Source organism: Symphalangus syndactylus, chromosome 1 (assembly GCF_028878055.3).
Source record: "Symphalangus syndactylus isolate Jambi chromosome 1, NHGRI_mSymSyn1-v2.1_pri, whole genome shotgun sequence".
NCBI classification, from domain to species: Eukaryota; Metazoa; Chordata; class Mammalia; order Primates; family Hylobatidae; genus Symphalangus; species Symphalangus syndactylus.
The window spans coordinates 29585523-29610789 of record NC_072423.2 but is presented as its reverse complement, the minus strand read 5'-3'; the positions used below and the strand labels follow the sequence as shown (position 1 = coordinate 29610789).

Sequence of the window (25267 nt, the reverse complement as noted above, 5' to 3'; positions counted from 1 at the left end):
ATGTAAAAATAGTGAGGAAATTGAGGCAAAGGAAGAATAAGAGTAGGAAAGCAAGACAAGGCCAACATGAGAATAGAAGTCCTCTGTGTTTGCCAGAGGTGAGCCATACATTTGTGTGTAAACTTTTTAGGGGCCAATGTGCAAAGAAGACCTGACTTTTCTGAACAGTCACACTGTTCAACTCTTCTATTATGCAATTCGTGTCTAACTCTATAAAAATCTATCCTATGAACAGTGTGACTGTCCTAGAATAGTCTCTAGCTGTCTGTAGGACTGAGGTCAGCATGAAATTGAAGGTTCTCATATAGAAGATATAAAATATGTGTGTAGTTTATAAACCAGGTGGTTTTAGAGATTCCGTGACCGTCAAGAACATGCTAGGAAGGAACTCACACAACTGAGTATTAAAAAAGGTACATTCAGTGCTATTAGCTGAGAGAACTGAGGACACAGATAGGAAGGTGAAATTTAGAAACATGCAGAGTACTTGCTCCCTGTCAGGCACTGGGGAGAAGAATGAACTCAGAATACTGTTCTTAGACTACCTTCAAGAGAATGACCTGATTTCTAGGATCCACATGAGAGCCACTACAGCTGACTTTCCTGAAGCCTGGTAATTTCATAGCCTCCCCCTGTGATTCTTATGAACACTAAACTTTGAAAACCAAGTACCCTAGTAATCCAAAATCAAGAAAAACAAAACCTGAGTCATTGTTCTCTGTGGCCATGTTGTGTTATATAAAACCTTAAGTCCTTGGATGTTTATTCATTTATATATTGAATAAACTCAGAATTTCTAAGGAAATGCCTGAAGATATTCCTTCAGACCATGCATTCCAGAGATACACCATGAGCTTTTAAAGACTTGATCTTAGTGCCACAGAATGCCTGCTGATGACTTTAAGTGCAAACTTTCATTAATCAGGTTTTGTCTAAAACTCAACTGAGAAACACAGAGCACTAAGAAGCTAGTTTAGAATACATGCGGTCCATTTATTCCTCAGAGTATTCTAGTTTACATCCCTAGATTGGGTGAAACCATCCAAGAGCTGCATGTTTGGCCTAGGCTGTCTGTTCTCCTCTGGGGTTTCCTTGCCCATGTCCCTCTTCAACATTAGGCCTGCCATTTGCATGGAGCCACTTTTCAAGGGAGTGCATAAGAACATGGTGGTCTCGTTATCGCAGGGCTGTTGTGTTGATGTCACTCAGTACGTTGTTCAGTGTCCCTTCTATGAAGACTCAATCAAGATGTTTTTTTAAATCTAGATGACAGCCCGTTTTTGTTTTCCTAAGGAACCTAGAATGTGGGGTTTTTTATTTTTTTGTTTGTGTTTTGTTTGTTTGTTTGTTTTTCCCGTATAACCAGTGTTGATTTTAAAATTTGCCTTGGCCATTAAGCAGTTCAAAGCCAAAGTCCCTGCTTACGTCTAGGAAGTTATGGCTTTTGTCTCCTGTATTCCTTCCCTCATAATCGTACCTCCAGCTTTGTCTTTTTTTTTTTTTACTGTATTCTAGAAGCTTCCCTAAGTCCTTTATGTTATATGTGTGTATGTATTATATATGTGTATATGTACCTAAGTACATATATGTGTGTGTGTATATGAAATACATGGTTTTATTTCAAAAGCCATGAAAGTAAAAATCACTGTAAGAATATTATCAGCTATGATTATTTTCTAAAATAAAAAAGACATTTTTTGTATTAACTGAAATACTTTGGCTCTTCCTGGAGTTGTTTATATAGCTGTAGATATTTTTCTATAATAAATCCAGTAAAAGTTATAAAAATCACACACTATTAACTAGCTGTATTAATGTTATAGTCATAGCTTTAAATATTTCCTAATAATTCACATTTCACTTTCTGGGATATTAATAATATAGTGTCATCTACTAATAATACAAGAAAATTACTTAGATTTCAGTGCCCTTGAAAAAATGTAGCACACACATCCTTCAAAACACAGTTATACAAAATAGTTCTCCTGTCAGATTTTTTATCACTGTAACAAATATGGCTGTATTATTATATAGGAATCAAACTGCATCCATTTTAAAGCACAAACATATTGGCCACAAGACTGCTGCAGCACTGAATTAGTTTTATGTTTATAAATGAGCAGAATAGGAAGCACAATAAGATAACATTTAAGAAATGAATCTCTGTAGGTCCTTTCCCAGCTGGGCCTTGGCTTTGCCTTCATATGTCTCCTCGGTGATCTTCAAAAAGGCATCATCTAGCACTCTAGATAATTATTGTTAGAGGGTTCTGAGTAATTTACATTTAATTGCCTGGACTACAAATAATACAGCATCCTCAGTTAAAAATACCCTAGACGCCAAGAAGGTAGAACTGACTCCTTTAAAGGCTTGGGAGGATAAACATCACTGAAATTTCTTCAGAATTCCGTGTTAAAATTTCGTTGCAAGTTGCCATGTTACTGAACTCAGATCCCCTTGTGAAGTCCCTCATGCAGAAGATCAATCAACACAGAGTGTGCCATGCTTGACTCAGTTGGATTATGTGTCTTCCTTTGGTCACTGGATCAATGCTGACTGATATTACACTACTTAGTGTGCTGCAGCATCATGAAACGTGAAGGTGTAGAGCAGTACTTGCGGTGTGTTCTGCACAGATGTTACTGAGCCCAGAGAAAAGCACTCTAGAACCTGTATGTGTGATATGTACATGTTCCGAAAGGAATGCTTGTTTTTTATTTGGCAAAAGTATTCTTTACTAATGTCAGAATAGAGAGGTTTAAGCTCTTAGAAGCTACTATCAAGGCTCCATTAGAAATGAAGATAAAATACTTCTACAAATATAATGTACTTTTTAAGTTTAAGGTGATTGTATCATGATCTTGAGGTCTGATAGTGGTGTAATGCATGACAAATAAAGGATTAGGGTTTTTTTTAAATGAAATTGTAAGTCATAAGAGATTTTAGGATTTCTTCAGAGCAAAAATGAGATATGCCTCTAGATGTGATTTTTGGTCACTTAAAACTGCACAGTCATGCACATTATAAGTAGCTGAGGAAAGGGGCTTTTCGCTTCATTTCTTTTATAGCAACTAGTAGAGGACTCCAACTGGCCAAAGACTATATGTCCCAGCATTCCCAGATAGGTCCTTATTTCATGCACTTTTATTGTTTTAAGTTAAGGCAGTTTATTTGATGTATAACCAAGAGTGATTTAATTTTATGGTTTTTAAAGACTTATCAAACAAATTCACAGATTCAAAAAAAAAAAAGATCCTTTCTTGGGCTCTGTCCCAATTTTTACTTTAAAAAATATACGCCCTCAATGTAGCCACTCAATAACTGTGCTTGAATAATGACACTAGCTATGCCGCTTCATGTGTTTAGTCCTTAATTTCATCCTAATAAATGGCATCAGTTCTTTCGCTTAAGCAGTGACCTTACTGCATTATTTTTATAGAATTGCAAGTTGTAAAATTTTGATTCTATAAAAGACTTTCTGTTGTGACTTACTGCCTCCTGTCCTTCATTTTAAAAACAGGCAAACTGATGACCTTTTTTTGTGCTGACAGTAAGACCAAAGTGAAGCCCAGCTTTCCTGAACAGATCTCATACCTGCTCTGTGCTCTTCAGAGTGGGGTGTGCACTGTTACACAGGCTTACACATGTCAGGGGCACACATGGAGTTGAGCCATCTCATCAGAGGATTAGCTGACCATTGCTGAGTTCCATGCCCAGGCCTCTTCCTCTCCATCCTTCATCTCATTTTCTCTCTATGGCATCTCTTTCTCAGACTGGAAGTGTATTTTGTTCTCTTGTAAAAACCCTTCTCTCTGCATCTTCTCCACCTACTGTCCAATCCATCCTTCTCCAGGACAAGGAGTTTACGCTTCATCCAGTTTGTCACCTCTCCCACTCTTTTCATCTACTGGAATCCGATTTTTGCCCCCACTGGTTTTCTAAAGTCTTTCTCTCTTTCTCTCTTTCTCTTTCTTTCTTTCTTTCTTTCTTTTCTTTCTTTCTTTCTTTCTTTCTTTCTTTCTTTCTTTCTTTCTTTCTTTCTTTCTTCTTTCTTTTTCTTTCTTTCTTTATTTCTTTCTTTCTTTCTTTCTCTCTCTCTCTCTCTCTCTCTCTGTCTCTCTCTCTCTCTCCCTTTGGTTACAAGCAATTTTTTATTACGAAATGCTTTTCAGTTTTTAAAGTGGTGGTTCTCAAACTTTTTGGTCTCAGGATCTCATCAAAATTGAAGACCTGAGTTTTTGTTTATGAAGGTGGTATCTATATTTTCATCTTTTAAAAATTAAAACTGAGCATTTTAAAAATATTGATTTATTTAAAATAAACTCATTTTGCATTGATGTAGAAACATTTTCTGAAAAATACTTTCCAAAATGAACAAATACTGAGAAAAATAGCATCGTTTTACATTTGTCAGATCTCTTTACTGTCTAGAAGACAGGTGGAATTTAATATCTATGCATGTCTTTCATCTGTTGCAGTATTGTTTTGGTTGGAATATATGGTCAGAATTTAAAAATCTGCTTGCACAGATGTGTAGTTGAAAAGGGAGGAATGTATTAATAGCCTTTTCAGGTAATTGTGTATCTTCTTGGGCACTACACCAAAACTCAACATGTGATTGTTTTTTAAAGGTTAGTTGCAATATGGAATCTGCAGTCACATGAACTTTACTGTTATATTAAATCCACCAGTGTATCTTGCACTTTGAATGGGTCTTTCACCTGCCTGTGATTTTGTAACATTATGCACTGGTCTTCGGAGAATGTTGGTCCACTGAGTTATGTTGGCTCTCCATATATGATCACTTTGCCTTTAAAAATATTAAAATAGCACATTTGCTAATATTACTGCTGATCTCCTCAAAAAGTTAGTTTTGAGAAGCCAGATATAGGTTTCCAAAATTCTTATTTTTACTTAAAAGCTTGAATTTATCGTTGGCAATAAATCTTGTTAGTTGTTTTCCTGGAAAGGCTTAACTTTATTCATATTCAAGAAAGTATCTCTCAAATAACTGTAGTTTTTCTCTCAGTTATGCTTTCAAGTAAATGGCGTTTGATGAAAAAAGCAGCTAGTTCATTTTGCAAGTCAATCTGACGAGTGTTTTTCTCCAAGACAACCATGAGATTTCAGTATGCAGAAGTGCTTTATGTGTACTTCCCACTTTGTCACACTGAATATTGAAACAATATGTACTCAAGGGTTGAAATTTAATTGATTAATAACTTTTTCCTCATGGATATTCTGAAGTGAAGCTGTTCTGTTGTTTTGCTCACTGCCAGTGTGGCAGTGAAGAACATAGCAACTGCTAAACTAGTACGTGTCAGTGCCCTTGCCTTGATTCGGGTTAAAGTGCCAGCAGTTTTACCCACCATTGCTTTTGCATCATCAGTGCAAAGTCAACACGATGAAAAGGTCAAATAATATCTCAGTATTTTTATGAAAATTGTTTTGATCTCATGGACTTCTCAAAGGAAAGGCATCTGCAAACCACAGTTTGAGAACCACTGATGTAGTGAAATCCTTTTGCACAGAATCATGAAACGTATTTTTTCTTTCTTAAAACTCTTTATTTTCTGCATCTCCCATATCCCAAAGTATAACCTTTCTTACAATCCAGTACCTGGAGAGAAGGTAGGCTAGATTTCAGGAAAACTAAGGCTACGTTTCCTGTAGCTCAATAGAAATCCTGAAACTTCTACTTATTTTAAAGGACCGTTAACTTTTCTTGGGATTCTTGACTGTCCTCAAATTCCAGTGCCACTGGTTCCAGAAGGGGACCTCCTTAAGGAACCATGGGCGTTTGATGTTAAAACACCATGAACATAATACTTGGTAGCAAATCTGCCTATTGTTTTGAGGTTACATTATAGATGACGTCCTCTTAAATGTGTCAGGCTTGCATTCTTGAAGTGCCATTCTCAAATTCTCTAGGCTCAGGGCACATTAGTCTTTTTTCTCTTCCTTTAATAAAGCCAAGCTATTCCTACCTCAGAACTTTTGTTCTTGCTATTTCCTCTGCCTAGAAGGCACCTCCTCCAGATATTGGCGGAGCCTGCTTGGTCTCATCATTCAGGTCAACCTCTTCTGACCTCCCTATGTGTAATAGCCTCCTTGCCATCACTCTCACATTATTACCCTTTTAGCTTCACAGAATTCTGTAATCTGCACTCCTCTTGTTTATCCTTTTTTTTACTCATTAGGCCCTTAAGAACAGGGAACTTCTCTGATAATTTCCTATTATAGTCCCAGCAACCTTAACTATTGAATGATGAATGCAGAGACCCTGTGCCTGCATTGAGGATTAAAGAGCCTGCTCCTAGAACAGAGAGCCAGGGCGCACACTCCCATACCTCTTCGTCACACCCTCTTCCTCACACCCTCTTCCTCACCTTTGTTACCTTGGCTTTCCCTTCTCTAGTTCACAGTTACCTCTTCCCCATCCTAAATGTCATCTCATCTGTCTATTCTAAGGTTATCTTACAGTTTCTTCTCAGCAACCCTAAGCACTTGTGTTTAGCTTGCTTTTGTGTCTTTGAAACAAAATTCTCAAAGATACAGAATATATATAATTCCCTAAAATATGGAATTTATATATGAAATCTTAAGATATATACACACGATGTATATATCTTAAGCTACATATATACTATATATCTGTATTATATCTTAAGATATTTATATGCACACTATATGTACATACACATGCACATATATATATATGCATATATACACTATGTATATAGTCTGCTTTTTCAAAGATTTAAGACTCTAAGTGGATAATTCTCAACCTCTTTAATCTTAGGACCCCTTTAAACTCTTAAAAATTATTGAAGAGCCCAAAGAACATTTGTTTACAGTGAGTTATAACTATCAATATTTGCCATATTAGAAATTTAAACTGAGAAATTTTTTAATTATTTTATTTAAAAAGAACCCATTATATGTTAACATAAAAAATACTCTCATGAAAAATGATGTTTGCCAACCTCTTTGATGTCTGGCTTAACATAAGTTAGCTGAATTATCCTATCCGCTTCCACCTGTGATATCTTAGATCATGTAAAATCTGGAAAACTCAGCTATGCATTTGTGAGACAAGGAGAGTGAAAAGGGCAAATAACATCCTGGTGTCAGTGTGGACACTTGAGAAGCACTGCTCTCAGCTGTCCCTGTGGGACTGCCTCTGCTGAGACAGCGAATTCCAGGTGGCGAGGGCTCCTGCCTTTGCCACACCCAGTTGTGCAGTCTGGAGCACATCACTCGACTTCAGTTTCCTCCTGTGTGAAACAAGGGGCTCTTGTGCCTGCTAACCATGGCAACATTCAACTCCAAAATATTGAAATTTTTGCGTAGCAGCTACTTTTCTCATGACTGACTTACAAATATATGATTACCAACCATTATCTTACAATAAATTCTGAAACATGTTAAAATATATACATCTTAATGCAGGGCTATATGAATGCTGCAGGTTCTTCGATGCCTTCCTAAAAATTCTTTGAAATAATTACTCTCAAACCTAATCCTACACTAAGACTATTTAATGAACAAAGAACTCAATTAATATGGAAAGTAAATCATATGTTTTAAGAAAAACAAGGAGTTCCTATTTTGTTTAATGCTATTTTTGTATCTGATGAAGTTTTATGGAGAAGAATGTTTAAGTGGAAACCAAAGGGATAGTTTTTTAAAAGCATATTACCTCTCTTACAGACAATGGAATATTATTCAGCACTATTAAAAAATTAGCTGTCAAGCCATGAAAAGACATGGAGAAATGCATATTACTAAATGCATATTACTAAATGCAAGAAATCAATCTGGAAAGGCTATCTATTATATGATCCCCAGCAATATGACATCCTGGAAATGGCAAAACTATAGTCAGAAAAAGATTAGTGGTTGCCAGAGGTCGGGGGAGAAAGGATTTTCAGGGTAGTGACACTATGTTATGTGATACATATGATACTCTAATGGTAGATGTATGCCATTATACATTTGTCAAAATCCATAGAATGTACAAAACCAAGAGTGAACGCTAATGTAAATGATATGTAAATTTATCAGAAAGTTGTCACCCTGGTGGAGGATATTGATAGTGGGGAAGGCTGTGTGTATGCAGAGGTAGGAGTAATATAGGAACTCTACTTTCTCCTCATTTTGCTTTGATTTTAAAACATCTCTAAAAAATAAACTGTATTTTTTTTGGCCGGGCACGGTGGCTCACACTTGTAATCCCAGCACTTTGGGAGGCCGAGGCGGGCGGATCACGAGGTCAGGAGATCGAGACCATGGTGAAACCCCGTCCCTACTAAAAATACAAAAAATTAGCCGGGCGTGGTGGCGGGCGCCTGTAGTCCCAGCTACTCGGAGAGGCTGAGGCAGGAGAATGGCGTGAACCTGGGAGGCAGAGCTTGCAGTGAGCCGAGATTGCGCCACTGCACTCCAGCCTGGGTGACAGAGCGAGACTCCATCTCAAAAAAAAAATAAAAAAATAAAAAATAAACTGTATTTTTTTAAAAGCATATCATCCACTCAGTATACTTATTAAAGAGATAAAAAATCAATAGAAACTTCAGTCATATTTAATGATGGAATCAAAAAATGGAACTTGTTCAATTTAACAAAGTAAAATAATTTTTAAGCACTTGTGTGACTTCTCTGAAAATTTCCAGTTCATTCAATTATTCGTTTGTCTGTGCTGTGTGCTATGCTGTGCCTGTCAGGCAGTCCCTGCCCTAAAGGGCCTTCAAGTTGGCTTGGCAGAGGCAGAGAGGTCAATCAGTGAGCTGTCACAAACACTATGAGAAAAGGGTGTCCAGGACACACAGAAGAGTCCCAGTGCCATGATAAGAGGGACACAAAGGAGGGAGCTGGCAGTTGGGCATAGACGAAAGGAGAACTGGTAGTATTTTTAGCAGAGTTTTCAAAGATGAGTAGATGTTTGTCAGGCAGATATATCCTTCTGACTCCAAAATCTATGCTTATTTTTATATATAAGAATGACTCATTAAACGAAATACTAATTAAACACTATTGTGAATCGCTGACTAATGAATCAATGATTACTTTGCAAAAATTACAATGTGTATTCTTTTACATTGCATATTTCATGGCCAAGAATGAAGAAATTCTCAAGCACTATGTGCATAGAACTGAACAATGTATGTAATGACTCAACTACTTTGGCTTTCCAGTAGATATTAAAGACATTAGTAGTGGCAAGGAGAATACTAACTTTAAAGGACTTGGGATATAATTTTCTCTAATTTACTTAAGATGTTACTTCTATATTCACAAGTAGAAATCCCTCTAAAATCATTGACATTAAAATTTAAAGTGTTTAATACTGTTTTTGCTGGATTTAACCGACTAACTTTTAGTTAACCTTTGTCAGAAGTTATCTTAGTATTTACATAGAATAATGTGCTTTATACTAAAACACTCATTCACTTGTGTCCTCTAAATGAAATTATTTCTTACTAACAGTTACTTCTATTAAATGTAGAGAACTGTGGCATACCATACAGCCATTAAAAAGATTGAGGTAATCCATTTCTACTGACATGGAAAGATGTTAGTAAAAGAGAAATTTTAAAAGAAACTAGCAATATTGCAGAAGAGCATGTAAAATAAAATCATTTTTAAAAAAGAAAACTATATGTGAAGATCAATATTCATACCTATACAGGTATATATATGAAGAGAAAAAGATCTGGAAAGACACACCCCAAGCTATGACTGGTGAATACTGGGGGTGATGGGAGGGAATTATTGGTAAAGAGTTACTTTCACTTCTTAACTGTTTTTCTATAATAAATCATCTGTGTTTCTCTTTTCAATGAGTGTGTGTTTCTTTAAAATTGGATATAAGAATAATGCAAATGAAAGAAATAGTAAAAAGTGTCATTGGGGAAACGTAGCTATAACACAGATAAGATTTAAAAAATTCAAGGTAAAATAAGTATTTAAACTTTTGAGAAAGCTAATCTAGACAGAACAGTTAAAAGTCTATATTTTCAGAGATAGCTTACCTTTTCTTAAACTTCGTTATTATGTAGACAGACTGATTGATTTTGCTTTTCAAGTGAAAAGCTGAATCAGCTCTGTTCACCTAAATGGGCACTTAAAATCTAGTAAGGAAATGAACACTGTCTACTTTAGAACAGTGCATGAGCTCATTTTTTAAGAAACTCCTCCAAACCTGTGGTTTGTTTTTATCCCATATGGTGATTACAATAATGGGAGGTAAAGTAGCTTCAGTCCTAAATTCCAGTAAAATTCTTTTAGGTCCCATTTTATAGAATACATTTCATGATAAATAATTATAGATGTTACTTCTATATTCACAAGTAGAAATCCCTCTAAAATCATTCTAGTACAGTTTGTCTATCCTAAAATCTCCCAGACAGATGGCTATCTTTTAATACTAAAGTTCTTCATATTAAAACAAAAAACTTGACCTTCCAGCAGTATTCCATTTCACTGTATAACAGGAGGAATATTTAATTTTCAGCCTGTTTGAAATGCTACAGAAAAGTGTTTCAGACCAAATCCCTATTATATTAGCAAATTTAGATGGAAACTATAAAATAATTTGCAATTATTATCAGGTTTATACTTGTAAATTGTAAGTATTTGAAAATATATAAATTTAAAATTTTCTGAGCACTCATTTTCCTTATGTATTAGCATGTTATTAGTTGACACTTATTTGCCCTAGGAAAATAGCAAATCAACTACATCTTATTTAATCTTTCTGTAGTATATATTCAGAGATGCAGATGGATGATGACGATGATGATGATGATGATAGCTGATAAGGTTTGCACGCACCTACCAGTGTTTACTGTGTGTCAGGCACTGTTTTAGGTACTTCTGTTGCATTAACTCATTTCAACCACAAAATACCTTAATAAGTACTATTATTGTTCCCATGTTCCCTATCAGGACATTGAGACATAGACAAGTTAAGGAACTTACTCACGGTTACACAATTAGTAAGTATAGATCCAGGCGATAAGGAACCTGTTTCTCAGCCATTGTACCTCAAACCCTAGATGTACATGCCATTTTTCTTCACAGGATTTCTGATGCCTGGATAGCCCAGGAAACATTTTTGATCTTGCTTGTAATATGCCAGCTACAGTGTGCTTGTGGCAAGTTTTTCCGAGGGAAACGAACTACTCAGCAGGAAATACTTATTGACTATTTACAGTGTGCAAAACCCTGATTGGGAAGTAGTGACTCTCAAATGGAATTCTCCAGTGACCGTCACCATCCCAGAATAAGAGACATTTCATTTGGTTTTTTGAACTAGTGCTCTCCACAGGAATGATGCATTTCTGGAAAACATTGCCCCACCCTCCACCGTTCATAGCCCCAAAAACTAACAACACAGCTCGCCCTGAGCTGATGCCTTCACCAAAGCCACCTTGCTGTCTATGAACCTTTCAAACATTAGCAGCATGGCAGCCTGAAATTCTGGAGGGTGTATACAAACATGTTCTAGAAAGTGCCTCTTCCTGAACAAAACTGTCCCCTTTGATTGTGGCTGTGGCATCCGTGAGGGCTTTTGACCAATTCTCTGAGAACCTACCCTTGAATCTTTTAGGCTGAGCTCCTCAAGTTTGTGGCCCTGAAAGAGCTCTTTGGCATCTTGTCCTGTCTAGCCAAGGAGGTTGAGGTAGTTGGTTGTCACTGGTACCTTCTTGGGGTCAAAGTGACATGTACATTGCTCCACTGTAGAAGTCCTGTTGTTCTTTCCTGCAGAACCAGCTTGCCTGTGTTGTGTAATCAAATCTTTCCTGTGGTTTATTGGGAATACCTCATAGGTATTTCCTTTCCCATCCAGTATGCATGATGAATAAAGGGATGCACCATGCAGTTGATTCGATTTTAAATGATTTTTCTTTACATTAAGAATGTAACCTACATGCATATCCTGCAGACTGTAACCAAGTGGATCAATCTAAAAAGTCACTTTGTGTAAATTAAAACAAAAATGTGATACTTTTTTTCCTCTTATTGGCAAAAAAGTATGAACTTTGGTAATACCAAGTAGGAACATTCTTTTAGTGAAAAGTGAAGGCAATTTTGCATTGTCTACTAAAATTTAAAATTTACCATATGCTTTGATGCAGCTTTGGTGACTACAAAAATACCTAGGTATACAAGGATCCGTGTACAGTATAACCTAAGTTCCCATCAGAAAAAGAATGGTTAAATAATATAATGTACATACACAGAACTACAGTGCAGATGTGAGCAAGAATGACATGAGATCCATGTGTGCTTACATGAGAGGACCATCCCATGAAGAAAGCGAAGTTGCGGAAAAGTATGTGTAGTGTGTACATCACTTTTGTATTAAAGGTTAGAGAATATACTTTCAGGGATCATTTCTATAGTTCGTTACTAGAGAAATTGCTCTGAACGTGTAGAGCAGCAGAAATCACAAAGAGGAGGCGCAGCGTCCTCCCCTGAGCGTGTTGCTTCCCTTCAACTGTGCTTTGCTATTACTGATGGTTCTTCTCTTCCTCTGCAAGAGTAAGAGGGAGAGGATGCAGTCTGAATGGGGAAAAAAAAAAGGTAGAAAAAGCTCTCAGAAGATCCAGATCCAGTAAATAGTTAAGAGTAGTTACTGTTAGTGGGTGTGAAACATTTTAAATCAATGTTAAGAATTCCTAAAAACAACTCAATAAGAATTGCTCATAATACCTCGGTTACTTTTGAAAATACATATACAGATACTTAGGACAGTGCCTGATACATAATACTCAGTAAATGTTAGCTGCACATAGTAGTCGTTGTGGTATTATTTTGGGAAAAAAAGATAGTTGTATTCCCTATATTCTCTTTTGTGTACGCTTAGATTTAAGATGGTTTCATGTGAAGCTGGAGGTTAATCTTGGATTAATTGAAGAGTGTTTCTTGTTGCATTCTAACGTTCAAGGAGAAGTGATATACAGCAGTAACTTAACATCCTGAGATCCTTGCAAATTGCTGAAGTCATAGTTAAAGTGATTTTACAGGTTTCCATCTTTCTCTCAAGTCCTAGTTCTGCTGAGAGTTGCATGTTTTCTATTTCTTTTTTCAAATTAACTTTTAAATTTCACACATTTTCTCTTATTTGCGGGCCATTTTTGATAAAGATTAAAAGTTCATCAATCCAAGGGAAAGTATAAATAGGGAGTGCCAAAGTTATTTAGAAACGCAGGTACTGAGTGTTTGGCAAACTCCCAAGCAACATGGTGTGCTTCAAAGTGATTTGCTGTGCCAGAGTAGACTCAGTTCATATTTGTGTTTCAAACTCAAACCATCCCTCTCCAGCGTTTTGTACACCCCACTGTGGGTTGCTCCTCAATAGTTGAAGTCACAAATACATCTTGGAAGAACTGGATTGTATCACTCCTCCACAATAACCTGTTCTAGTAATAGTTAATGATGATTGATATATGAATCTTTTAATTATGTTTTGCCCTATTTCAATAATGGCATCAAAATGGTAGCATTTTTATTGAAATTTATGTGTGCTAATATAAATCTTTGGCAAATTCTTAGAGTCATTTTTTTTTCAGGACAACATTTATATTGAAAATTATTTTATTATGTATATTATTATTTAGACTATTTGTATTTACCTTTTTGAATTTCAGCTCATGCAATCTTTTCTAATTCCCTAATATATAATTACATATTTTTTATTATGTAACTGTCAGTCTCATGCTAAGGTACCCAGACTCCAGGATCCTTTATGATACCTTCTTGTAAATCTACAATTGCTTGTTTCCCTTGAAAATACATTTCTAGAAGGGTCATGGGAGAGCCCATTTCTTGATTTCTGCCATTTTTGGACAGTTTTTGTTTCCTTTGTTGTTCATCTCAATTATTATTTTAGACCCTATAAAATATTCATTGGTCATAAAAATCCATGTTTAGCATAGATTATACACTGGATAATGGGTAAGTGTAATGTTTCAAACTTTACTTACTGTTGCATCCTACTTGCTTGGACCATATTTATGTATTCATGCAAAACACAAAGTCACAGATGGAGGATAAAAAGCAATAAATAAAAATCATTGTTTAATATCTCAATGGTGATGGGCATAATAAAGAAAAAGTAGGATATTGGGTTAAAAGTAATGGGTAAAATGCTGTTGCGTTAAACAAGGTGCCCCATAAAAGCCTCCTTTGTCAAGATAACTTTGGAACAGAGATGTGAATGAAGTGAGGGCATGAGCAATGGCGGTTAACAGGCTGATGAGAGTTTCAAGCAGAGGGAGCAGCAACTGTCAAAACCCACAAATGGGAACCCTTTTGTCATATTCAAGAAATTGCAAGGAGGTCACTGTGACTAGAGCAGCATGAACAGGGCTGTGAACAGAAGGGAGGTGATTTATTGTTGAAAAGTTACTCTGACTGCATGCGGACAATGATGAAAGCATGGAGATCAGTGACTTTCAACATGTTGGATGATGACCACCTCAGCTCCAGCAAGAAATATACGTTACATCATTACCCACTTCCGTTTTATTCTTCTTTCACTGACTTGAGTGGTGATGTGCTCTCTGGCTTCACAGTTGCCTTGTGGTCCGCCTAGCAGAGGAGAACTGTTGTTCAAACATGAATATAAAAATGGTTCTTGCCAGGTCATGGCCAACTGCCTAAGTGATGTGTTATCAACACAGTGAACTGGAGACCAAGACACCATTTCCAGAAGGCTCAGCACACAATAACACTCTGAAACCCCCAAATCTTATAGGAATTTTCATCCCTTAGGAAAAATCTGGTCATGCAGGATCCAGTCAAGATTAGAAAAGTGCAGCTTTAAAAACTATAACGGACCCTTCTCTTCAATCCATTGATCCCTTCAGGGCAGGGAGCAAGTAATGCGTATCTTACCATCCTTCATCTTGACAGACCCTACATGGAGGACTGGCTCCAGGAAAGAGCAGACCAGGAGGATGGTGGGCTCTGGAAGCCTCAGCAGGGATTGGTTCACTGCAGCTGGTTCCCATAGTGGATACTTGGGAAGTGACTGCATACATACCACTGATTTCTTCTGTTAAGAGAGCCACTGCTAAAGAAATAAAAAGTTTAACAAGAAATCCTAAGATTAAATCATGCCTTAAGACCTTCACTGTCCAGAATTCTTTAAGTTACTGTTTACAAGTATTAGTCCAGTAGTAAATTCCAAAGAATGAAAAATGCAGACCTGTAATATATTATGGTCCTTTCAGGCAGAGTAAAGATTTGATTCCAAGAATAGATTTGATCTTTCTTTCTCCCATAAATAATGGTGTTTGTGGATGATATAGAAGGATGAGTTTGATATCCAGAGCATAGGAAATGGGCAATGTAACAAAACCTCTTCAGATTCTAGCTTCACTACGTAAGATTTTGTCAACACAAGTATATTTTACCAATGTATTGTTTTGAAGAGGGTTATTTTGGGGGTAATTATTTTCAGTTTTGCAAAAGGATGTTGGCAATATAGTTGTTAAATTTGTGCAAATAATAGGTAAAACAAAATACCACTGCAAATTATATTTTCCTGTGCCTATTAACCTGCACAGAATAAATATTTGCTAAAACATTTGTTAGATATTATATTCTATGTACCATAATAGGACATAAATTATTCATGGGTATATGTGTATAGATGTAGATATAGGCACAGTGATGCCCAATACTTAGACTGCTGTAATTATTGAGTAACAAAACAGTAAATATTTTTTAAACTCTTCTAAATCATTTTCATTTTCAAGTGTGAGAATGGTAGGTTTTGAATGCTGATTCCCACTCTTCCTCTTAAGGTAGAGTAATATTCTTTGGACGAGAAAAGCTTTGAGAAACTAGCTTTTTCCTAACCACTTAGTAGCCGGGGAAGCTTCATATGTTTTAGGAGCTTTCTGTATCCTTCCTTCTCTCAAACCAATGTACAAAGAGGACAGTGCCATTCATGAGCACAGAAAATCCACCCAGCAGGACACACTAAAGTGGTTTCCTTCCTGTTACTAAAAGTTAAAAAAAATTGAGCATTAACCTTCCACTAAAGGGGAGGAGGTTGGTTATTCAGTGGGGCTTAGGGTTGGGACAAAAATATTGTTCAGTGTATTACTTGGTAATAAGTAACAAAAGTTTAAAAATTTAATGGTTTGTTTTCCAGATTTATGAAATATATACGAATGTCATAGTGTCTGATAATGCCAAATGGCTTTGTCAGAATATCCCTGGTTTCAGAATGTTCCCACATTCAAATATCTTGTCTCTCTCAGCCTCTGTTACTAGAATATCAGAAATACTGTCCCATGCCCTGGTATATCTACCTCGAGAAAGCATTAGAGAAATGAGATTTTTTTTCTGTCATGTTTTGCCTCCCCCTCCGCCCTTATAAAATATAAATATTAACAGAACAGTTAGTTTGGTATTATGGAACCCAAGGGGAAAAGACAAGGAATGTGTAATAGAATTGATGCAAAATCCTCCTAAATATTTAGGGTAGGCCACTTGTTCATCTGGGCAACTCACACTGAGACAATAGGACTAGATAATGGGAAGGTATATTTGAAACTATTCGCAGATATAAAATGATACCTTATTTATACTTCTCATAATTTTTATTCTTACCTTCAGGCCTTAGCCATGTAGATGTGAAATCAGTATGGCAAGGCACAGACAAGGAGTTCAAATACTTAACCTCATCATGAAAATTAATCTGGAAAAATAAAAATAAGTAATAAATCACTCTCTTACAATCTTCAAACCATCCTTGCTAAATCCTGTTCTTATGCAATACAATATAAGTACCAAATATGCTTATTCACATTGCTAAAAGCCACGGCTATCATTAGATAAGCTGGTAAACATGGGAAATCAAGGGAACTTGACAGGATAACTTTTTCTGGTGGATAGTTTTCTAATTTTATTCTAAATTACTGATATGAACTTAGGCATAAATTTTATGTAGTCTTTTTATGATTGTTCTGCCAGAAAGTATATTTTACTCTTTAATACTATAATAAACCAGGAGAACATAATTACATGGAATATGTAAGCCTTTTCATCTTTTCCATTTCTGCTGAAATGGAAATATTTACATAGTAGTCACTGTAGCAAAACTGGATTTTCATATTTAATTTTTTTGTATTTGGCCCTTATTTCTTATTTCAAAAATTCAAGGGTGCTTGTGATTGTAAGTTGTTTCTGTTGAAAATAATTATTAAGAGGCCAAAGTGATATTCTACATCATTTTTCTTTCAGTTAATTTTCAAGAATTACTAAAATGAAACATTTTTGAAAAATCATAATGTATTTATTATTGATATATTTATTTCAAAATATATGTCAGAGCTAGCTTTAACCTCTGAAATGTTGCCATCCACTTCCAAGTGCAGGTCATCTCACCTGGCTTCTTGTTTTTGTTTTTGTTGTTGAAATGTTCAACTCAGGTTCTACATGGTCAGCTATTATGAGCGGAATCACAGAATAGCAGTTGGAGCTCGCCATGGTTCAGTGGCCCTGTACGACATCCGGACTGGAAAATGTCAGGTAAATAAATCATTGTGACTTCCTCTCCATAAAGCGTGGAAGTTATTGAGAGGAGAGAGAGACTAGCACTTCACCAGTTGACGTGCTGAGCTGCTGGAACATTATGGATAATGCTAAAGGGATCAATAGTTTAATGAAGGACGCACAGAATATAGAGCCCTACTGTCTTCATTCACTGAGACTGAAGGGTTGCCACAGAAGAATTCATAAGAGAGCCCAGAGTAAAGTGGCACTGCTAAGAAACTATTTTGCAATACGTCTTTTCTTATTTTAAACCGAGTTTTCTGATCTTATTTTTGCCATGTGTTTTCTGAAAAGTTTGATATGTTATTATGATATAATGATTGAACAAAATTAATTTTCTCTAAGGAAAATGAGGTATTTCACAATTGTAAAACAGTGATCTACTCAGTTCAAAAAAGAAGAAATCACAACAGCATTTATTATAGTTCTATGAAAAGGAAATAGATGCTGTACTTGAAATAATACTTTTTATACTTTTATAACACTCTTTATGCTTCTATAACACTTCAGTATTTATGAAAAATTAATTGATTTTGTTCCTGATCTTGATCACCTGATTCTCAATATATACCAGTTGGGAAGAGAGGGCAAATCTGACCCCACTTTAGATATAAAGGAATTGAAACATAGCCTTAAATCACTTTATCCAAGAGTTGCACTGTTACTTCACAAAATTGGGGTTAGGCTCCACCATGATCATGGTAAATTTATAATGTTGCAGTGGTAAATAGTTCCAAGTCATAGCTTCTTATATTTCTTTGTAGCATTTTATTAATGTGGATATATTCAACCATATTATCGTATTAGGAATTTCCAGAAGGATAGGAAGAAATTCATAAGGATGCAGCTAAAATGTTATACTGTCTCTTAAATTTAATGAACTATTAATTAATTATCTAAAAGCTTGTCTGGCTTTTTCCATGAAGTAGTTCTAAGAGATGGTAACAGGTGTTCAGGTGTTGGGGGTAAAAATTTCAGGGGTCAGACAAGTTTAGGGGATACTGTTGGAATGTTAAACAGCTTTCTTTGTTCAGACCTTCTCAAAGTCTCTAATGTGTGAATGTGCATTGTGCATTTTCTGGGAGTGCATCAAGTGTGCACTATTGCCATATTTGTTTAACTGTCAAATTTTGTTTGTGATTTTTTAAAGACATTAACTCCCCACCATATTCTTCTACTGTGGGCCCTCACTGAGAACAATGAAAACACTCTGAATAGTTGTTTAAAAGTTAAATTGCATGTTGTTTATAGGATCCTTTCATAAGAGAGACAGGTTCTTCAGATAGCATTTTCAGACTCTCTTTTGTTAAGACAGTTTTTAAAACTGGAGTATATTGCTGCTAGTAAATTTGAGAGAAGTAAACCACAAGCATCTACTAGGTAAAGAAAAAAAAAAAAAAAAAGAACAAGGCGACCTTGTCAGGCTTCTTTAAAAATGAAGTGAGGAAATCACAGAGAGGACTCTTTGTTACCACATAAGACACAACTGCCATCAGCAGAGGAAAAGTGAGGCGGTGTGAGCACTGTGAGGCGACCCCAAGATGAGTGAGAGAACAACAGCTATTAAGAAGAATTAATGAGAAAGGACCAAGTTGTACTTCAGGATACATTTCTTTATTTTTCTTCCTACTAGGTGGTCTCAGTGAAGATCTTGGTAACATGCAAAAAAAAAAAATATTTTGAATATCTTACCTTTTTCAATTAAAATACTTGAGAAACACTTATCAAAAAGACATTCTTTCTTAACACGAATATGTAATGTCATTCATAGTCCATTTTATGTATATCATTTTAGTATATTTATGCATCTTATCTTTGTTTTGTTTTTGACATGGAGTGTCTCTCTGTTCCCCAGGCTAGAGTACAGTGGCATGATCTTGGCTCACTGCAACCTCTTCCTTGAGGGTTCAAGCTATTCTCAGTTCAAGTGATTCTCACTTCAGCCTCCCAAGTAGCTGGGATTACAAGTGCACACCACCACACCCAGCTAATTTTTTTATATTTTTAGTAGAGATGGGGTCTCACCATGTTGGCCAGGCTGGTCTCAAACTCATGACCTCAAGTGATCCGCCCACGTCAGCCTCCCGAAGTGCTGGGACTACAGGCGCGAGCTACCACGTCCAGCCTATTTAGACATTTTAGTGTCCCCATAATTTTTTCCTACCTCATCTTCTTGATTTTGATACCCAAAGTTACCAACCCAAATTATTGAATAACTTTTAACTTCCACTTCCGTATGAAAGGGAAGGCTGCACCTTCGTCTCATCATTCACAACATGAAAACAAAGCTAAATCTGTAACGTCAATCATTACTTTTGTCAGTTACCAGTTATATCCAGCGACACTGAACTCTTAAGGTATTCTCTTAATTCTTTTATTTTACTAGCATTATAATATTTGGAAAAAAAATGAGCCAACATTTGAAACAAAATTCATAGTATGGGTAGCATGTTTAGACATGATGTATTATAGGTGAATCAAAGGATCATTTTGAACTAAGAATGCAATGAAGCATTTCTTAAATAATCTGTTGGAATCAGTTAACAGAGGATGTGGGACAATTTTTTTTAGCATGAACAAAGACACAGAGATATCACATAAAAATACATATAAAGGGATAACTAGAAAATTCACTTGGCTGTAGGGGTATGGTCCCAGTTGGATGGAAAAATAAGACATGATCACTTAGATGGGGGGAATCACACTGAAGGGAAAGAAAGGATCCTGAGGCTGAGAAGAGGCCCAGTGGGGTCAGAGAACCCATGACTGAGAGACTGAAGGGTCATATATGTCCTCTGTTGTCATTGTGAGATTGGTTGGTAAAAGATAAGGGAAAAATTAAATCCCTCTCCCTTACCTTTTGGTATTGACTTCTGCCTTTTTTTTAAATCTGTTTTTTTGTTTTAGATCTGTTATTCCCAAACAGATTATGCAAAACCACAGGATAAATATGACATGTTGGTCTGAAACATGAATTGTCCTTATATCAATGGTTGACAAACTATGGCCCGAAGCTAGCCTGCCACTTGTTTTGGTAAATAAAGTTTTATTCGAACACAGGCACATACATTCGTTTATATATTGTCTAGTACAATGGCAGAATTGGGTAGTTGTCACTGGCAAAAACTGTTTTGTGGTCCACAAGCCGAAAATATCATCTGGCCCTTTACAGAAAGGGTTTGCTAACCCCTACCTGAAATAATTGAGGAGGAAGAGTCAACTAATTTAAAAGTGGTTTAAAACATTATAGTATAATATAGAGGATACGGATAACTAGAAATTGGTGTGGAGTTGAACTCCATCTCTATGTTAATGATTATTAATATAATTATATTGATATAAGGTTAATATAATTAACTGTATCCTTGGAAAAGTTTATTAACTTCTGCAAGCTGAAGCTTCCTGATTTGTAAAATGGTAACAGAAATGTCTATTATTGTTAGAAGTGTTAAAGAGAAATGTATCTACACACTTGTTAACAAACATGGTGAAGCAGACTTTATCAAAGGCGGACATGGTGGTGGGCATAGTGACCACTACAACGGGGTCTCGCAGTGAGGGAGAGACTCCAGCTCCTACAGGGACAATTGGGGATTTATAACCAAGGAGCAGGGTGGGGTCAGTGCATGGAAAATTGCAGTTGACCCTTGAACAAGGGTTTGGACTGTGCGGGTTCACCTATATGTGGATTTTTTTCAATAAAAGTTATGTCAAGTGTGCCTTGCCTCTCCTGCCCCCTCTTACACCTCCTTCACCTCTTCTGCCTCTGCTACCCCTGAGATAGCAAGACCAACGCCTCTTCTTCATCCTCCTCCTCTACCTATTCAACATGAAGATGAGGAGGATGAAGGCCTTTATGATGATACATTTCCACTTGATGAAGAGTAAATAGATTTTCTCTGCCTTATGATTTTAACATTTTCTTTTCTCTAGCTTAATTGTAAGAATACAGTATATAACACATATAACATACAAAATATGTGTGAAATGACTGTTTATGTTATCGGTTAAGGCTTCTAGTACTCTATAAGTAGTAGTCAAATTTGGGGAAAGTCAAAAGTTACATGTTGACTTTCTGCGGGAGTCGGCACCCCTTACCCCCCTGCATTCTTCAAGAGTCAACGGTATTACAAAGAAACATCAAGGATACGGGGTTTCTGGCTAAGCTGACTAGACAGGATTCTTGCTGAAAGCAGGCCAGGGGATTAAGATATTGGAGGTGTGATCAGATGCCCAGGGAGGGAGATTTCCTTCTAACTGACTTAGGGTTCTTGTTCAAACTGGATTCAAGAAGGACAGAGAGGGAAGCCCAAGTTCAGGCCTAGTCAGGCAGGGAACTCAGAGGAGCCTGATGAAGGTTTTGGTCAAAGGAGAGAGTCTGTATGAGAAGTCAGTGTGGTAACTTAGGTAAAATTCTTAGCCAGCACCAGCCAAGTAGTTGGCATTCGGTAAGTGTTGGCCATTATTGTATTAAAATAAAATTGGAAATATATTGCATTACAATTCCATTAATTGTAGGGAATTTTACAGATGAAACTGGAGACATATAGGCTTTTGTAGGTGCTAGGGCTAGGAATTCACCCTGCTCAACAGGGAGCACTTGGGTGGAAAAGTTGAAGCAGCACTGCCTTAGGCCATGTGAAGGTTTCCTTTCTGCAGGCTGTTCTTGCCTGTGGTGGTAGCTGAGTCCACTGATTATGGAGATCAGAAACTTTGATGCAATTCAGTAGTTAAGGTCCTGCTGTGCTGCTGACTGCACTTTTACTTGGGAACTGCCAGCAAGTTAGGAATATACCTGACTGGAATTTTACTTAATTTTTTTTTAAAGTATCTAACTCCCTATGAAGAAGTGCTTAAATTTTGTGGATAGGCTGTGCTCTTGCTAAGCAGATGAATTAGGGTCCCTGACTCCTTAGTGATCCAGGCATGTGTTTGGTTAAGTCAGCAATGAAAATCTTCCCTCTAGCAATATTTGCCTTTGGTTTGGCAGACTTGATATCATATCTCACTGATTTCCAATCCTTTTTGAATGCATTCTTTGTAATAACTGCTCGCTCTTTGCAAGATTCTCTTAGGCTCAGGTTAACTAGCTTTCCTCGTGAAGTTTGAACAGTCATCCCTCAGTGAAGTTTGTACAGTCATCCCTCGGTGGAGTATCCACAGGGAATTGACTCTGGGCCACCCTGGGATACCAAAATCCATGGATGCTCAAGTCCCTGATATAAAATGGTGAGGCATTTACATATAACAAAAGCACATCTTCTCATATACTTTAAATCACCTCTAGATTACTTATAACATCAAATACAATGTAAATGTTATATAAATAGTTACACTGTATTGGTTAGGGAATAATGACAAAAAAAAAAGTCTGTATACATTAAATGCAGATGCAGCCATCCATTTTGCCTCCAAGTATTTTCCGTCAGCAGTTGACTGAATCCAAGGGTGAGAAAACCACGGACAGACTGTACTGTGTCACTTGGAGGCGTCATCCACTCTGGTAGATGTAGGCATGTACTTTCTTCTCATGCTTTGGTGAAGGGCTACCAAAAAAAAGCAATGATGTATAGAGAAAGAAAGTGTAGCTGAAGACTTCTCTATATCAAATTATTAAAATAACTTTACTATTGAAAAGTTTTAAGTTCCTTAAAGAACCTGTTCTTAAAGCTTCCTGTTGTCTAGTGCCTGGTACATCGTAGATGCACAACACAATGCATGTTGTTCAACTAAAAAACTCTGAGGCTTTAGAATAAAAAAAAACTTTAAAAATATAATATGACATAGTAAACTAAAACAAACTGTGCTGTAATTATATCAAATATATTAATTTGGGTATAGTTATATTTCAGTATTTCAGAATCACGTCATCAAATTGTTGTTTCTGTATAGAGAGAATAGGATATCTTTTCAGAAAAAGCATAGAAAAACCTTTCTTATGAGTCATAAAAGATCTATCTATATTTCTGTATTAAACCATTACAGGCCTGACATAGGCCAGATAATGAAAGAAATAAAATAGAAGCAAAGATTGATGATATCTACAGAACTGTGGCAACTGTGGTCTAACTGTAATCCCGTATAGAGCAGGAGGTAAATTCTGGAATGTTAACATGTGCCTTGTCACGCAGCCTACAGCACCCCCTCCATCCCACGCCTTCTAGCTTCCACCTTTACCGAGCCACTGAAACCACACACCTCCTTGGCATGGCTTAATACAACTGACTTCCCTCTCTCTCAAATTCTATCTTCTCTTAACTTCCATAGCGTTGTCACCTGCCTTGGTTTGCAACTATCTCATTTACTGGATTTCCTAATCTCTTAGAGGACTTTAATGTTAATTCTTATCACTCTACTGCCCAGGGTACAGATTTCTCCTTTCATCTATTCTTTTTCCTGACTTTGGCTGAAAATCCATACATTATTATTGATACTGATTATTCCCTGTAATCAGGGAAGACAAATCAGGTCTCTAGCCAGGGCCCCACCTAAACTCCAGCTCCATGACTTTTAATAGTCTGCTAGACATTTCCATTTGGATATCTTTTGTCTCAAATTCGATGTGTCAGACAATCTCTCTAGCCCATACTTTCCACCAGCATCCTTTCTAACCTGCCTTTTCCTGTAACTGGCATAATAATATGGTACCACAAGTTATGTTGCCTCTCCTTCACCTGTCCATATCCAGTTACTGAGTTCAGTTAACTTTTCTTTAATGGTATACCTGAAATCTACCTTTTCTCTCTGCTGACAGCCTAAATTAGGCTCTTGGCCTTTCCTCAAGACCTTTGAGATTCTGGTTTTGATCATCATACATAATCCCCTCTTCCTATGAGCTGTTTCATTCAATAACCCCATTCGCTATCATTCCCTATCCTCCTTTCCCAGGTTACACAGGAAGCATTCAGAAATATCTGTTGGATGATTTATTACAAACACAGTAAGGATTTCAGGAGATGCCTGGTTCCAGTTACGTTTATCTTTATATGATATTGAAATGTCTCACCAAGTAAATACAGTTACTGTATACTAATAGGTGAAGCACTCCTGGCAAACAAAAATGCTGAAGACAGTCCACATTAAAATAATGAGTGTTGGCTCTGTGTTTGTTAATGTTTTCATTAATGCTTCTATTGAAATTAATTTTGCCTGCCCTTTGTATTACTTATACCCGTTGTAAGTTACACAGCCCTCTCAGGCTCTTTATTTGTATTCATATTTGTTGCTCAAAATAATTATTTTATTGTTGGTGTTTATACTATGCCAAACTTAATGTGATCTCTAAATTCAATTACTAGGCCATTTATTTCCTCTTTCTTACTAGAGAAGGCAGTGTAGTTGCGTAGTTAATAGAGTAGATTCTGAAACTGAGCTGCCTGAATTCAAGTCCTTCCTCAGCTTCTTCTTAGTTTTGTGGCTTCGAGCAAGGCACTTAAACTCCTGTACTTATTTCTTCATCTATAAAATGGACATAATAACACTTCTAGCATTGTGTTATAAATATATATAAAATAAATATCAGAAAATGTTAGCTATCCTAATTATTATTTAACCATCGGTTTAAATAAGACTAAATCAGCTCACCCCATTCTGTTCCCTCCTGCTGTAGGATACACTGCTTCATACTGGCTAGATCTGTTGAAATTGCTTTCTTAGGATTTTTTTTTTTTTTTGCTGTTTTTTTTCC

The 25267-nt window shown here is 36.5% G+C and overlaps 1 protein-coding gene and 1 pseudogene across 5 annotated transcripts in view; both read left to right on the top strand.

The window, feature by feature from the left end:
- WDR7 (WD repeat domain 7) overlaps positions 1-25267 on the top strand; it is a 371052-nt gene that overhangs the window by 293241 nt on the left and 52544 nt on the right. For all 5 annotated transcript variants that reach the window (XM_055298166.2, XM_055298151.2, XM_063641394.1 and 2 more), the window contains one exon: positions 17457-17556. In XM_055298166.2, the coding sequence (XP_055154141.1) occupies positions 17457-17556 (100 nt within the window). The remainder of the gene's footprint in view (positions 1-17456; positions 17557-25267) is intronic.
- LOC129461845 (uncharacterized) lies at positions 12380-12579 on the top strand (annotated as a pseudogene).